Source organism: Arachis hypogaea, chromosome 5, assembly GCF_003086295.3.
Source record: "Arachis hypogaea cultivar Tifrunner chromosome 5, arahy.Tifrunner.gnm2.J5K5, whole genome shotgun sequence".
In the NCBI taxonomy this organism is placed as follows: domain Eukaryota; kingdom Viridiplantae; phylum Streptophyta; class Magnoliopsida; order Fabales; family Fabaceae; genus Arachis; species Arachis hypogaea.
Window position 1 is genome coordinate 97,146,288 of NC_092040.1, and position 13,788 is coordinate 97,160,075.

The window sequence follows — 13,788 nt, forward strand, 5'->3', positions numbered from 1 at the left end:
TGCTCCATGTTGAGATCCGAGATTCTGTTGACCCTGTGTCGTAAGATGTGGCCAAACACTTATACCTTTTCGGATGAACTCTCCCACATGGATGTTTTATTTGATTTTTGAGCTTGGAAATGCGCGCTCGCAGGGACTGTCCAGTGGTTAGCTATCGGGACATGTCGGTTTGGCTTTGTAACGACAGATGATATCATCAGCCATAGGGCAGGCATTCATCATTTGTATATGTTTGACTTGTTTGGGTTTGCCTATTTATTTTGGATTGCTAAATTGTACATATATGCTATGCTACTTGATTAAATGCTACTTGTTTACTTGTACTTTAATTGTGTATTACTTATCTATATTGTTTGTGTTTGTACAACTGAGAGATCCCTCATGCTGGTGTCAGTTGATGCTGAGGGCTATTTTTGTTGAGATGGAGTAATGATATGATTAATTTAAAATGATTATTATTGAATGAGGTAATTTGAGTTTCCTAGGTAGACGCAGTGAAGTGATTTCACTGCTGTAGGTAGAAAATGAGATAATTTGAACTCCCTGGGTAGACGCAGTGAAGCGATTTCACTTGCTTCAGGTGAGGACATGAAGTATTGATATAGAATTGATGAGATGAAATAGCTGGTGATGGTTTTGTTTATGATTCTGATTCTGATTTGTTGGAGAGTTAGAAAGTTGGGAAGCATGAGGAAGAGGAATTAGATTTAGCATTCCCCTACAACAGTTGCCTATTTACGGATTAGCGATAACATAGGATGAATATAAGTGAGAGAAAGTTTAGGATACTTAGTGAGTTTTTATTACAATGCATTGTATTTATTTGGCACTTTTACCATACTGAAAACCCATGTGTCGGGGGTTCTCATTCCGTATATATCTCTTGTTTTTCAGATGCAGGTCCAGGTGCTCAGCAGTGAGCTGTGGTTTGTCTGAAAGACGGCGAAGACCTCTAAGATCTCTTATTTACATTTTGCTTAGATTCTCTCTGCTTTTGTTTTTAAAGAACTCATGGTATGTATTTAATCCTTTTGAAAACTTGCCTATAGAGGCCCTTGTATATCCTTTGGGAGAGATTAGGAGATATAGTTTTCAAACTGTTTTTGTATTGTACCCTAACCAGCCTAAACTTCGCGGGTCGCGACTAGTGGCTAATTATTCATGTTACCTATCTATATTTTGTTTTATCTTATTCTTTTCGACATGATTATCTTTTTATCGTCTCAATTCACGCTTTACCTTCTTTTGTTGATACGAGAGTGTTACGAGTTCGCGATTTTATTTTTACTCCTTTTCAGACTTCTTGATTAATACTCCTTTCAATTATACTTATAAATTATGTACTAAAAATTTACCTTAAGAGTCGTACCACCTTATTATCATTAATTTATGACTCGAACATAAGGATTTGAATATTAGGGTGTTACAAAGAACAGAGCAAGCAAGTTACTTTAGAACTTTCTAAGTTGCTGTGACTTATGTGAAAAAAATTAAGTAATAGACAATTTTATTTTGTCTCATATGGAATGAAAAATAGAAACAGAATAGAGAAGAAAAAATAACACAGCCATATCCAGGTTCAACCACCTTATACAATGTGACCTACATCTAGTCTCTACCATAATTGTGGTGAAATTTCCAGTATCTTTTTCAAAGATTATATATACCAATTTCTAAGGATTCTACCCAATTTTCTCAGGACAAACCAAACTTCTACTCAAGCTTGATTTAGTTAGACTCACTCCTAGACTTTCAACCACTAAGTGCTCACCCAACTTAGCAAAGAAATCCTCTCAATATCATGAATACAAAACAGAAATACATACACAAGAGATTGAAATAATTTTTTAGCTTTTTTTCATAATTACTCTCTTTGCCTTTTCTCTCAATGGTTTTTACTGATACCTCACTAATTGTCTTTTTTTATTGAATGAAATAAAGAAAGATAAAATTGAAAAACAGAAAATTTAATGTAAAATCATGAAGAAGAAGAATGTTAAGTTTAAAAGTTATAAAGACCCAAACAGTGTGTTCACTCTCCTTGGTTCAATTTCTGATCGTTTATCCTTTTAAATAAGAGCAAAAAGCTTCCAAAACTTGAGTTTGGTTGAACACCTTTGACTTTGTTCTTCTTTCCCAAAAATCAGAGTAAAAACACAAAGGAAAGATGGGACAAGAGCAGTGATTAGAGTTGGCTTGAATTCCTACCTAGCTGCTCCTCTTTTTTTCTTTTTCTTTGGCTTCAAAAATCTGAACCATTAATCCATTCTTTGGCTCCATTTTAATTGTGACCTTTGATTTACAACAAAGATGCACAATTTCCATTTTTTTTCTTTTTATCCAAATGGTACATGCAGGAAGAGGACAATTTCAACAAGTTAAAATGATAGTACAAAAATAGAATTAATATGCTACTTTTTCTTCTTATTCAACTTTTGATTTGATTTTTACTTTTTCTCAAACTCTTAACTTTTTTCTCAATGTTTTTTCAATGTAAGATTTGGTGATTCATTTTTTTCTTCATGCTTGAATTCTATTTTAAATATTTTTTTTCTTATGAAAATTATTTTTTTTAATTTAAGGATATTCACGTAGATTACAATAAAAAAAAATGTTTGATTAAAATGTTAGACACATTAGATATGGGTCAACAAAAAAAATAAATATTGTCTATAGATATTTGAGTCTTTTTTTAAACGCATCTAATGAAAAAAAATTTAACTAAAAATAAAAAAATTTGAATATGTAATTTTTTAGATGAGTATAAAGATGTTATGTCGTTTTAGCTATAATTTAGTAGTCACATCCAATCAAACTTAACTAACCAGCAAAATGAAAAAAAAAAAATAATTTATGATAAAATATAATCAGATTTAACTAACCATCCAATCAGAATAATTATTATATGCAAGATTGGGAGACCTAGTATTATCGGAGGATAACTATGAAACTATCAACGACCAAGAAGGAATGTGTCTTTCATAAAGGGGATAATCAACAATCAATCACACCAATATTCTCTTTTCGTAGACAAGAGGCCAATCGTGCAGGAAAAGTACTTGAATCTTTAGATCTCACAGGATAAACATTAGTCAAAACTTAAATAAACGGTCTTTTTCAGGATGGATTAAAAATTAATTAATTATAAATTTAATTTCTATTTAAAAATATATTATTTAATAATTGATAATTACTTAAACAGATAAATAAATTAACCACTCAATTAATAGTTTATCTCTCTATTTTATTTTATTTTGTTTTAGAAGAAGTTTTTTAAATTAATAAGTTGCCCCATTTAGGGGGAAAAATTCAGAGAATGAGGAGTTAAGGCTTGGTAAAACCCAAAACAAAAAGAGAAAAAACAGCACAAGAAGCCAAACATTCCCTCTGAGCGTCGTGTCTTATTCAGCGCCTTTGTTTTCCAGTCACAGATCACTTTCCCACTCACTCCCTCACCGTCATGGACACTCATCCACCATCGGAGAAGAGCTGGACCATCCACACCCGACCAGAAATAACCGCCAAATACCAAATTCTGGATCGGGTTGGGTCGGCCGCATATGCTGACGTGTACCGTGGACGGCGTCTATCCGACGACGTAACGGTGGCGCTGAAGGAGGTCCACGACGCTCGGTCGGCGCTCAGGGAAATCGAAGCTCTAAGAGTCCTTCAGGGCTCTCAAAACGTCGTCGTCATGCACGAGTTCTTCTGGAACGACGATGATGAAGATGCCGTGATCGTGCTCGAGTTTTTCAGGACAGACCTCGCTGCCGTGATCGCGGAAGCTGCTGCTGCTGCTGGTGGCCGTGGTTTTGATGTCGGTGAGGTGAAGAGGTGGATGATGCAGGTGCTTAGTGGTGTGGATGCTTGCCATAGGAACATGATCGTCCATAGAGACTTGAAGCCTTCCAATTTCTTGGTTTCAGATCATGGAGTGCTCAAATTGGCCCATTTCGGACAGGTTTACAGGAAAAAATTTTGATATTTTTCTTGGGTCTGTGAAAAAAGAAAAAAGAATTGATTTTTGGTTTTGTGAAGAAAAAATTAAAAAATAAAAATGGAAGAGGTTTATCAGTTGATCTGAGAATTGGGCTGATTAGTTGAAGTAAGTAAAATTTCATCTTGTCATAATTTAGCCTTTTTTTTTTCAAAATAAAAAATATATATATCTTTGCCTTTTGTAACTATGTTGGAGTTACTTGATAGTTACGTGATTATTTACTTTAGTTTAAGATTTAGATGTTTCATTGTGGGGATCTGTGAACTAGATAGAGGTTGGTTTGGTTAACAGTGATTTAGGTCAATTATGACTTCTTTTTTTTTTTTATATTCTAGTTTCTTTTCCACCGAAGGTTGCAATTTTAGATACTTTTGTAGCTACAAGTTTTTTTTTTATATATTTTTTTAGGTTATGTTTTAAATTAATTTGGACATAGGAAATGAAAGTAAAACCAACCATGGCAGTGAGAATTGTTGCTCAGATACTGATGATTGATGTCTTTTGAGATAATTTTGCGTTTTTTTTCTTTTGTTGAGTGTTGTAATTTGGGTTCATATTTTCAGGCAAGGATAATTATGGAGCCTGGATTTGACTCTACAGAGGAGAACCCACCACCACCATATGAGCATGATTATACTTCTTCAGTTCCGGAGAGCTCATCAATTGAACATCCTTCATCATCAGAGGCTTTTCCTCATGACCAAGGGACCATAAATCATGAAGAGTATTTCAGAGTTCTAGAAGAAATGAAAACCAAGAATACCATATATGACACTGATAAGGACCCAAACATCCAAGATGGAAACACCTCTTGTCTTGCAACTTGCACAACAAGTAACACTGATGATGGCGATGATGATCTCTGGAAGGCTTCGTTGACATTTGAAGCAGCGGAGGAGGAAGAAAGGAGGAATGAACTCGACTGTTGCCTCACACCACGTGTTGGAACTCGGTGGTATAAGGCTCCTGAATTGCTCTATGGATCCACAGATTATGGTTTAGAGGTTGATCTATGGTCTTTAGGGTGTATATTTGCGGAATTGCTAACGTTGAAGCCTTTGTTTCCTGGAACATCTGATATAGATCAATTGAGTAGGATCGTTAGTGTTTTGGGAAACATTGATGGAGAATCTTGGCCTGGTTGTTCTAAGCTTCCTGATCATGCAACAATGTCGTTTGGTAATGTGGAGAGGCCTATTGGTTTTGAAGAGTGCATGAAGAATTGCGGAAAGGATCAAGTGTCTATGATAAAGAAACTTGTTTGTTATGATCCAGCTAGGAGGGCCACAACAATGGAGATGCTTCATGATAAGTTCTTTAGTGAAGAGCCTTGAATATTATTTTTTAAAGAAAGGTATTTGTATAAGAAAATGAATTCAAGGTGGACCATATTCCTTGGATGCCCCATTGTTAGAATTAATTACTATTTGTACCTATAAACACTTACAAATGCATCTATATAAAAATAAAACGACAATTACAATCACGAAAGATAGCCTCTGTGTGCTAAGTGTACCCAGACGTTAGTTACGTAATTGGTCCGTTAGGATACTAAGCCATCTTGTGTGGTTACAGTTGTCGTTTTATTCTTATATAGGTACATTTGTATCTTTTATTGATAGAAATGGTAATTTATTCGCCATTGTTATTTGTGACTTTGAATTGGTATTTTACTATTTTGTATTTTGCTGAACACCTGTAAATGCTGTTAGAATTTTTTCCGGTTCATGCATTATTTTTCCCTTTAAAAAAATGAGACCTTGGCATGTATTGTGGACACATGATTAATAATTGAAAAGTAATGTTATCACAATGGTGGTATCCTCCTTGATACAGAAGTTGGCCAAACGAGATGAGAGATTCTTGTATTATGTTGGTCAACGTGCGTAGGTTATTCATTTCCAACATATCTGCACAAGTAATCGAAAATGGATGGAAAAAGATTAGATTATTTTGTAATTTTGTGGTGAATGGATTTCCATACACATGGATCTACCGATCTAGAATACAGATCCCACAGCTCCAAACAGAATACTGATAATAATAATTATTTGTAAGCCGCAAAAAGAACCCCTACTAAGAAATTAAAACTTGCTACGGTAATAATACACTAATAAAGGCTCTTGGTTTTCAATATTACATTACAACAACGCACAATTCCTGCTTTCAGCTGAAACTATGACAGCTCAAAACTAAACAAAATTACAGCAATGAATGGATCTTTGTAAGATCTAGTCCTGTGGAAGAAGTGCAATCTCAATTTCATGAAGTGACTTCCCTTTCGTTTCAATCACATTCCTTTTAACAAAAATTACTGCTATCACGCAGAAGGTGGCAAAGATAGAGTAAAGCAGCTGTGCACCAAGTTTCTCAAGCAACCGCAAGAACAGTAGTCCAACAAAGAAATTTATGACCTGCGCAAAACACAAATCGGGTTAAAGAAAAGAAAGAAAATGGCCACTATTGATAATGGTACATAATTCAGTGGACAACAATTCTAACAGGCTTCATTTACTTGATTCATCCCGACTTAAGAGTAAAGCCAATTTAACAGATACTGTTGTATATAGTAGGACAATCAAAGCAGGCACTATAAATCAATAAAGTTGAAGAAAATTACCCAATGCACTGACATACAGACAGCCATGGCTTTGGCTCTGATTCGACTTGGAAAGATTTCTGGTAGGAGAAGACTTGGAACCGGGCCAGCCCCAAGAGCAAATGTGAAGACAAATCTGCATAATAGAAGTATAACTTAAGACAAATCTTCTCATTTTGGGTAGGCACTGGTATGAATCAGCAATGCTCAGTATTCTCTTATGAAATAGGCCATAAAATCACAAGTAGTAGCAACTTCTCTATTCTAAGAAAATGCATGTTCTTTTAAGAAAAATGGATTCATCATTTACCCTTGGCATGATAAATGCATCTTTCAGGATCCATATTGCTGTAAAAAAATAATAAAGGGAAATTGGATACTCACAGTAACATGCCACCAACAGATAAATACAAAGCTCCTGGGTTTGACACGATTGAACTTGCTCCTATGGCTTGAAGCATCATCGATATAGCCTGTGCGAAATATAATAAACAACTTGGTTTATCTTATTCAAAACAATCAAAACTGATGAAGGTATGACACAATAAGTGCCATTCCCTGTCTTCATTGCCACAAGAACCAATTCAGCCATAATATTATATGATGGATTATGAATGGGATATTAAAGAAACATTATGATGGGTTAAAACATGCACTCAGTAAGTTACCATGCTGAAGAAACTCCAGAAAAGTAGAACTTTCCTTCCTAGCTTATCCATCAAAACCATTGAAATGATAGATCCTGAGGAAAGAGAGAAAAAATCAGCACTTTGAGAATAAATAACACACCGACTATAATCATTAACATCATAACCAAGAGCATACCATACCTAACAGATTAGCAATTCCTATGCAGCCATTTGCAATATCTGAAGGCACTCCGGCACTTTTAAAAACAGTTGAAGAGAAATAAAACACAGCGTTTATACCAGATAGCTGTTGTAAAGCAAATAGGGTTGACCCAATAAAAACAACTGCAAAACGAGCTCGTGAATAAAATTAACTTTTTGGAACCTAAAGAAACTGGTGATAAGATAACAACAATGCCAAGTGCACTAGCTGCTATAAACCCGAAATAAACCAGGGAATGGTATACCTTTAAAATGACGACCCCGTACCAATTCTGAGAGCTTCACAGTATCAGCGTCATCTCCTCTATCTACCTTAGATAATTCTGACATAGCAAATTTTGCTTCTGAAGCACCCAGAAGCCTCTCAAATGTGGCTTCTGCTTCAGCAATTCTTCCTTGCTACATCATCATAGAGAGAAACCACCAGGTGTTATGTGAAGTATGGAAACCAGAGAGATGCAGGAATGAAATGCAATGAAGAGAAGCAAAAAGGAACATTCAAAAGCTACAAACACTAGGTAATGAATGATCTACTGTCTCACTGAGCAGTGAAGATTCTATTCACGCCCATAAAAGTCGGCTTTTAAATAGAACAATGAGAACAAGCAAATAAGTGAAGAGAAGATTTCGAGAACTACAAACCCTAGGACATATATATTCTTCAACGTTTTTACGTACAAACTTAAACCAACACTACAATGAGAGAGTAAACAGATACAACAGCAACATAACAAGGCATATTTAAGCTTTCACTTATTGACCCAAAAAAAAAAAAGCTTCATATCAAGCATACATTCAAAGGCAACATAAGAGGAACTCTTAAAACAATTTATTATCAACATTACATATTTCATGGGATTCAGCAATAAGTTGCAATAAAACGATGATAACAAAGAAAAATTCATCTAACATTAGCTGCCAACCTTGTATAACCAATGTGGACTCTCTGCACAGAAGACCATTCCCAGAGCAAGTATGCCAGCAGGAATAGTAGATGCCCCGAAACACACCCGCCACCTGAGGCCCAAAAAAGGGTCTATTTAACATCGCGTATGACTAGTAATAAGTATATAACATGATTTCAAATTTAAATCATACCATCCAGAGATTTCTTTGACAGGGATTCCGATCAATAAAGCTCCCAATATACCAAGGCAAGTTGCAATCTGGATTAAGGCTCCATAGGTACCCCGTACAGAAGCAGGAGAAACCTACCATCCACCAAATATTGTGATCTCACGAATAATCAAGTAAATTTTTAGCCTACTCAATTAGGCAGATGCAACCATATTCATACCTCCGTCACATACAGAGCAACAGCAGGAGGGCCCAGACCCAGGCCAGTCCCAACAAATAACCGTCCTACAAGCATACCAAACAAGTTGTTTGTTGCTGCACTGAAAAATTGAAAACAGAGAAATTTTCACTGAGAACTAGCCATAAGGATTCACATTTGAGAACATAAAGGGAATCTGCTACTTGAGTAAATTTAAATCAGAGTGGGGTCAGATGTTTCAGAAAAAGCAACTCTGGAAAACAGAAAAGAGAAAATAAAAATAGCCTAAGAAGATGCATTGAAACCTAGGATATTAAAGATGAAGAGAATTATCTTTTGGATAAAAGGAGAATAGACAGAGAGAAGAATAAAACAAAGAAGTGGAGTATAAGAGATCATTCATACAAAAGCAAGAACCAAAAGAAAAGCTCTGTATGGAGCGTAGCTCTCCAATCTCTCAGCATGTTTGAGAGGGAAAGTACTTAAAAAGATCATGAACTTTACACAAAATTATAGGTCAGACATCAAACCCCATACCATAAAGCTTGCTTGTCAGAAGATCTATCATTTAAAGATGCTGTGAAGTGAACTCCAACCAAATATTCCAGATAGTGATATATTTGCACAATACCACAAACCAATGCAAGAGTGATAAACACACAAATTGCAAAAAATATACTGGCTTTAGAAATATAACCTCATCAAAGCGCCAATTATCATTGGCAAAGCACACAATTGGAAAGCCCTACGACGCCCAACTGCGTCAGCAATCCAGCCACTGAATAGACTTCCAATTAACGCACCACCAAGACATATGCTCACCACCAGACCTTCATTCAAAACCACACAACAATAAATAAATAAATCAAACCAGATCAAATTATTTGAAACTTTTAAGAATGCATCAAATTAGGCATGGTATTGGAATTCTTAGTTTCACCTTCTGCCAAGGTATTTCCCCTGAAGCCAAGATCCACAGATATGCTTTCAAGTGGTTCATTAACTACTCTGGATAATACAAAAAACACAGGATCAATATTGAAAAGTTAACTGGACTACCAATCAAAGTCAAGGAAGAATGCAAAGGAGAAACTATAAAGCACAAACCCAAGATGGTATCCAAATAGAAATGATGAAAGGGTCCCCACAAGTACATGCGGTAAGGAGAGCTTCCAAGAAGGATTCAATGTTTCTTTCTCCAAGCCATTTCCTAGAAGACCTATCAGGCATGAAAAAGAGATTGGTCAGTGGTCAAAATGATTAAGTAACTAATCTAAAATTGTAGCAAATTGTTAATCCAGACCCATCTTTCCAAATATCATTTTCACTGTGGCAGTGAATTGCAAATTATCAATCATAGAAAGACCAGAACCATGATGAAAATGAAAGCACTACTGAAAATATTATATCTCCAAACGATTCTAATGGAAAGATGGAAATAGTTTGAAAACAATTCCCCCAGGAAATATCTAGATCAGAGGCTATATCCCACAGGAAAGTTGAACTGATTAATGCAAGACATTTAGCCATTTAAGCACAAGAAATTTATCAAAAGTTCAATGACGATCTGATACTTGAGTTTTCTTCCACATCTGTCATGCTTGTAGATTCTCTCGAAGGAGTGCGTTTGTACATTGAAGAATTTTCGCGATAATGGGCCCACATGCCAAGAGTTGATATTCCTGCTCCCTGAATCAGCACAACTAAAAAGCTTCAGCACAGAGCATCTTTTTTCTTCTAAGCAAGGGCAGAAATTGTGAACAAAATCACAGTCAAATAAGTCAACAAATCGAAGATACTAAAATAGTACCGTTCAGAATCTACAGAATAAAGTAAGTAAACTTTCTCTGAAAAACTAAACTACAATTCTCATTAAGTTTTAGATGCAAGGGCGTCTAGTTTAACGATTTTCTAACTGAGATCTTAATAATCATATTCCGCTAGCATGCTTCTATTATAAAGAAAATGACAGGCTGAAGATCGCGAACAATAATCTGAATCCCAAAAAAATACACAGATTCAGACATCAGAGAGGAATTTAAGAACTCATTAGATGTAACTCATAAGGCTTAAACTCTACCGATTCAGACAACATTGTCCAGAAAATCCAAAAAAAAAAAAACACGGCGATGCTGGAAACAAGACTTCTTTTTCAATGAGTCAGCTCAAGAATCGCAAACAAACAATACAACAATACGAATATCACACTTTCTTTCTTGTTTTAGAATTAAAAAAAAAAAGACTCAGATATGAACTCAAGATTTCACGCTAAAGAGATTCTGATGTTATCAACAACTTAAACCTCCATTAACGCATCGAACGAACTGCTTTGTTTTTATCGAATGATAGAAAGAGAGAGAGAGAGAGGTGAAAGTAAACAAAAAACAGAGAGACAGAGGATTAACGTAACAGAATACAACCAAAACCAGTTAACAGAGCCGAGTCAAAATTAAACTGAAAATCCAAACTATAAAAAGAAAATACAGTCAAAAACAGAAAAAAAAATCAAAAAATAGAATAAAATCACAGCTAGATACGCACCAATGAACAGAGAGCTCCGATCGAAGTTTTCGTAATAAGCTCAGATCCTCTGAGATAGTAGGATTTCAAAAGAAGAGTGTTAGTTAGGAGAAGCTAAACAAGGTGGTGAACAGAAACAGAAATAGTAACGGTAACGGCGAAGTGGAAGCTATCGTGCGCCGGGGTGTATGGAAGTTGCTGGTTTACGAAGGAAAGAAGAAATAAAAAGAGGAAACCAATCAAACGCAGCTATGCGGAGCCGGTTGTTGGATTTGGAAGCAAAAAGAAGGGACGCGAGGATTCAAGAGGTAAAGTTGGGTTCTACACAAACAAACACAGTAGTAGCAGTACTAGTTAATTAATATTTAACTAGAATTGATTAATTAATTAATTTTAGAAAGATGGGGTGGGGGAGGTGATAATGAAGGGGAAAAAAAAGTGTTCTGTGTCGAAGATGGAGATGACGGTTGGAAATGTGACACGTGGGGAGTAATTAAAGTACACGATTCCATGTGGGGGCGACTATGAGGACATGTGTTTGTGTGAAGAAATTTGTTTTCTTTCATGTTTATATTTGGTAATAGACATAATATATGGTGTTTAATGAGGACATGAAGACTCGAATAAATTTTAAGTGTCAGTCACTGTTACGTAAAATAGGACCCCACCAGAGACTCTCGTCCATATCTTGTCAATTTTTTTTCATCAAATTATTTTGAAAAATGATCAATGATCATGATGTATATATCAAAAAAAAGTAAAGTTAGATAGTTAATTTTCCTAAATTTTAAATCTTTAACTTTAAATATAAATTTTAAGTCTTAATTTTTTAAAAGAAATGAAAATTTTAACATTAGTGTAAATAGGTATTTTTTAAATATTATTTTTTATTTAATCTTAAAAAAATAAAAAAATAATTTTTTTAATTTTTTGAATAACTAACTAATATATAAAAATAAATATTTAAATTAATTAAATAATAATAAATTTTTAAAAAACTGATTGAATTTTAAAAAATAAATAATATTTTTTTTAAGAAACTGACCATAGAATTGTTATATTTATGTCCTCTTACATATACATATATGAATTGAATTGGTTAAATTCGAATTAGTAAAGAACAATGTAAATCAAAATTACTTGTTTTAATTCAATAAGAAATGAAATTTGAAATTCAGGAGATATATACTAAAATGGATAATAAATATTATTGATTCGATTTACTATATATCTCCTGAATTTCAAATTTCATTTTTTGTTAAATTAAAATAAGTAATGTCGATTTACATTGTTCTTTACTAATTTGAATTTAACCAATTCAATTCATATATACATATGCAAGAGGACATAAATGTAACATTTCTAGTTTTAGGACTACCATGGGTGTATTTGGTAAACACATTAGAAACACAAGAAATACTTTCAATCTTTTTGAACGCTGTAATTTTTGTTTAGCTAAATTTTTTTTTCTAAACACGAACATGATTATGCGTTTGAACTCCCATTCACCAGAAGCAACAAATTGTGACTTTTGCGTTCACTTGATAAATTAAAAAATTAATTTACCAATTTTGTCATATTTACGGTAAAAGATACTAAAAATAATCATCAGAGTTCTTAGTATTTTTTTATGATTATGCTTTACAAACAAATATTTTTTAATATTATTATTACTCTTTGTTAAGTTTTAATTTTTATTTATTTTCTTGTTAATAGTACAAAAATTTTTGTTTAGAGTTTTTTTATGTTCACTTATATATATTATTATATTTTTTTAATAAAATTTTGTATTTATTATTCACATAAATTTTTTTAATTATTTTTATTAATACGTATTTTTTTATAGAACTTTATTTCTTTGTTTGACTTTGTATATTTTTTACTATATGTTGTTAAATTATTATATATTTTATTTATTATTGTTAATTTTTATAATATAAATTTCATTAGAAATATATAATTAAATATAAAGAATATTAAAGAAGAATACTAACAAATTATAACTAAAAGGGTATTAAATTTTAACACATAAATATAAATTCTTTTCAAAAGAAATTATAGCCAAAGAGTGTTAAAATAATATAGTTTTAAATGATATAAATTTATAATTTTTTTCAGTAATTTTTGTCTAAACATAATTTTAAATAATATAATCCAAACAACATTCATTTTATTATAATCTATTTTAATACAAAATTACATTTAACACCAACTCATTTTTTATCAAAATCAAGTTTCTAAAATCAATTTTATACAAACTCTCTTTTACAAACTCTAATTCAAATACAAACTATGTAATATTAGTTGGTGTTTGGTTTAATGATGTATTTTACCTTTTAAATTATGGTTTTACTCATTTTCACTTTTTTTTTACTCAATTTCAGTTTCATTTATCCACCACCAATCATTGTCAACAACTCTTAAATTTTAAATTATATATGCTAACAAAAAGAGTATTTGAAAAATATTATCAATAAAACAGTCCCGAATGTTTTAAAATATGGTATAAAGAATAAATAAATATTATATTTTTTTATAGGTA

The 13,788-nt window shown here is 33.1% G+C and overlaps 2 protein-coding genes across 5 annotated transcripts; one reads left to right on the forward strand and one right to left on the reverse strand.

Annotated features, from left to right (window-relative positions):
- Positions 1–3,172: 3,172 nt before the first annotated feature.
- LOC112802125 (cyclin-dependent kinase F-1) lies at positions 3,173–5,486 on the forward strand. Its single transcript, XM_025845179.2, has 2 exons — positions 3,173–3,961; positions 4,564–5,486. Exons 1-2 carry the CDS (start codon positions 3,461–3,463, stop codon positions 5,332–5,334), a joined length of 1,272 nt encoding a protein of 423 aa, XP_025700964.1. The 5' UTR covers positions 3,173–3,460; the 3' UTR covers positions 5,335–5,486.
- A 591-nt stretch (positions 5,487–6,077) lies between these two features.
- Positions 6,078–11,641, reverse strand: LOC112802123 (probable plastidic glucose transporter 2). 4 transcript variants are annotated; one of them, XM_072237515.1, is made up of 14 exons: positions 11,268–11,641; positions 10,301–10,415; positions 9,834–9,945; positions 9,667–9,734; positions 9,424–9,556; positions 8,748–8,847; positions 8,549–8,661; positions 8,374–8,467; positions 7,696–7,849; positions 7,430–7,468; positions 7,268–7,341; positions 6,984–7,072; positions 6,621–6,735; positions 6,078–6,414 (listed from the first exon to the last, which is right to left on the reverse strand). In XM_072237515.1, the coding sequence occupies exons 2-14, from the start codon at positions 10,389–10,391 to the stop codon at positions 6,232–6,234; spliced, it is 1,365 nt and encodes a 454-aa protein (XP_072093616.1). In that variant the 5' UTR covers positions 10,392–10,415; positions 11,268–11,641; the 3' UTR covers positions 6,078–6,231. The 4 variants fall into 4 exon arrangements, with proteins under 4 accessions (XP_072093616.1, XP_025700961.1, XP_072093615.1 ...); XM_025845176.2 differs by having other exon boundaries at positions 7,430–7,573; XM_072237514.1 differs by having other exon boundaries at positions 7,430–7,573; positions 10,301–10,463; positions 11,268–11,635.
- Between the last annotated feature and the right edge of the window lie 2,147 nt (positions 11,642–13,788).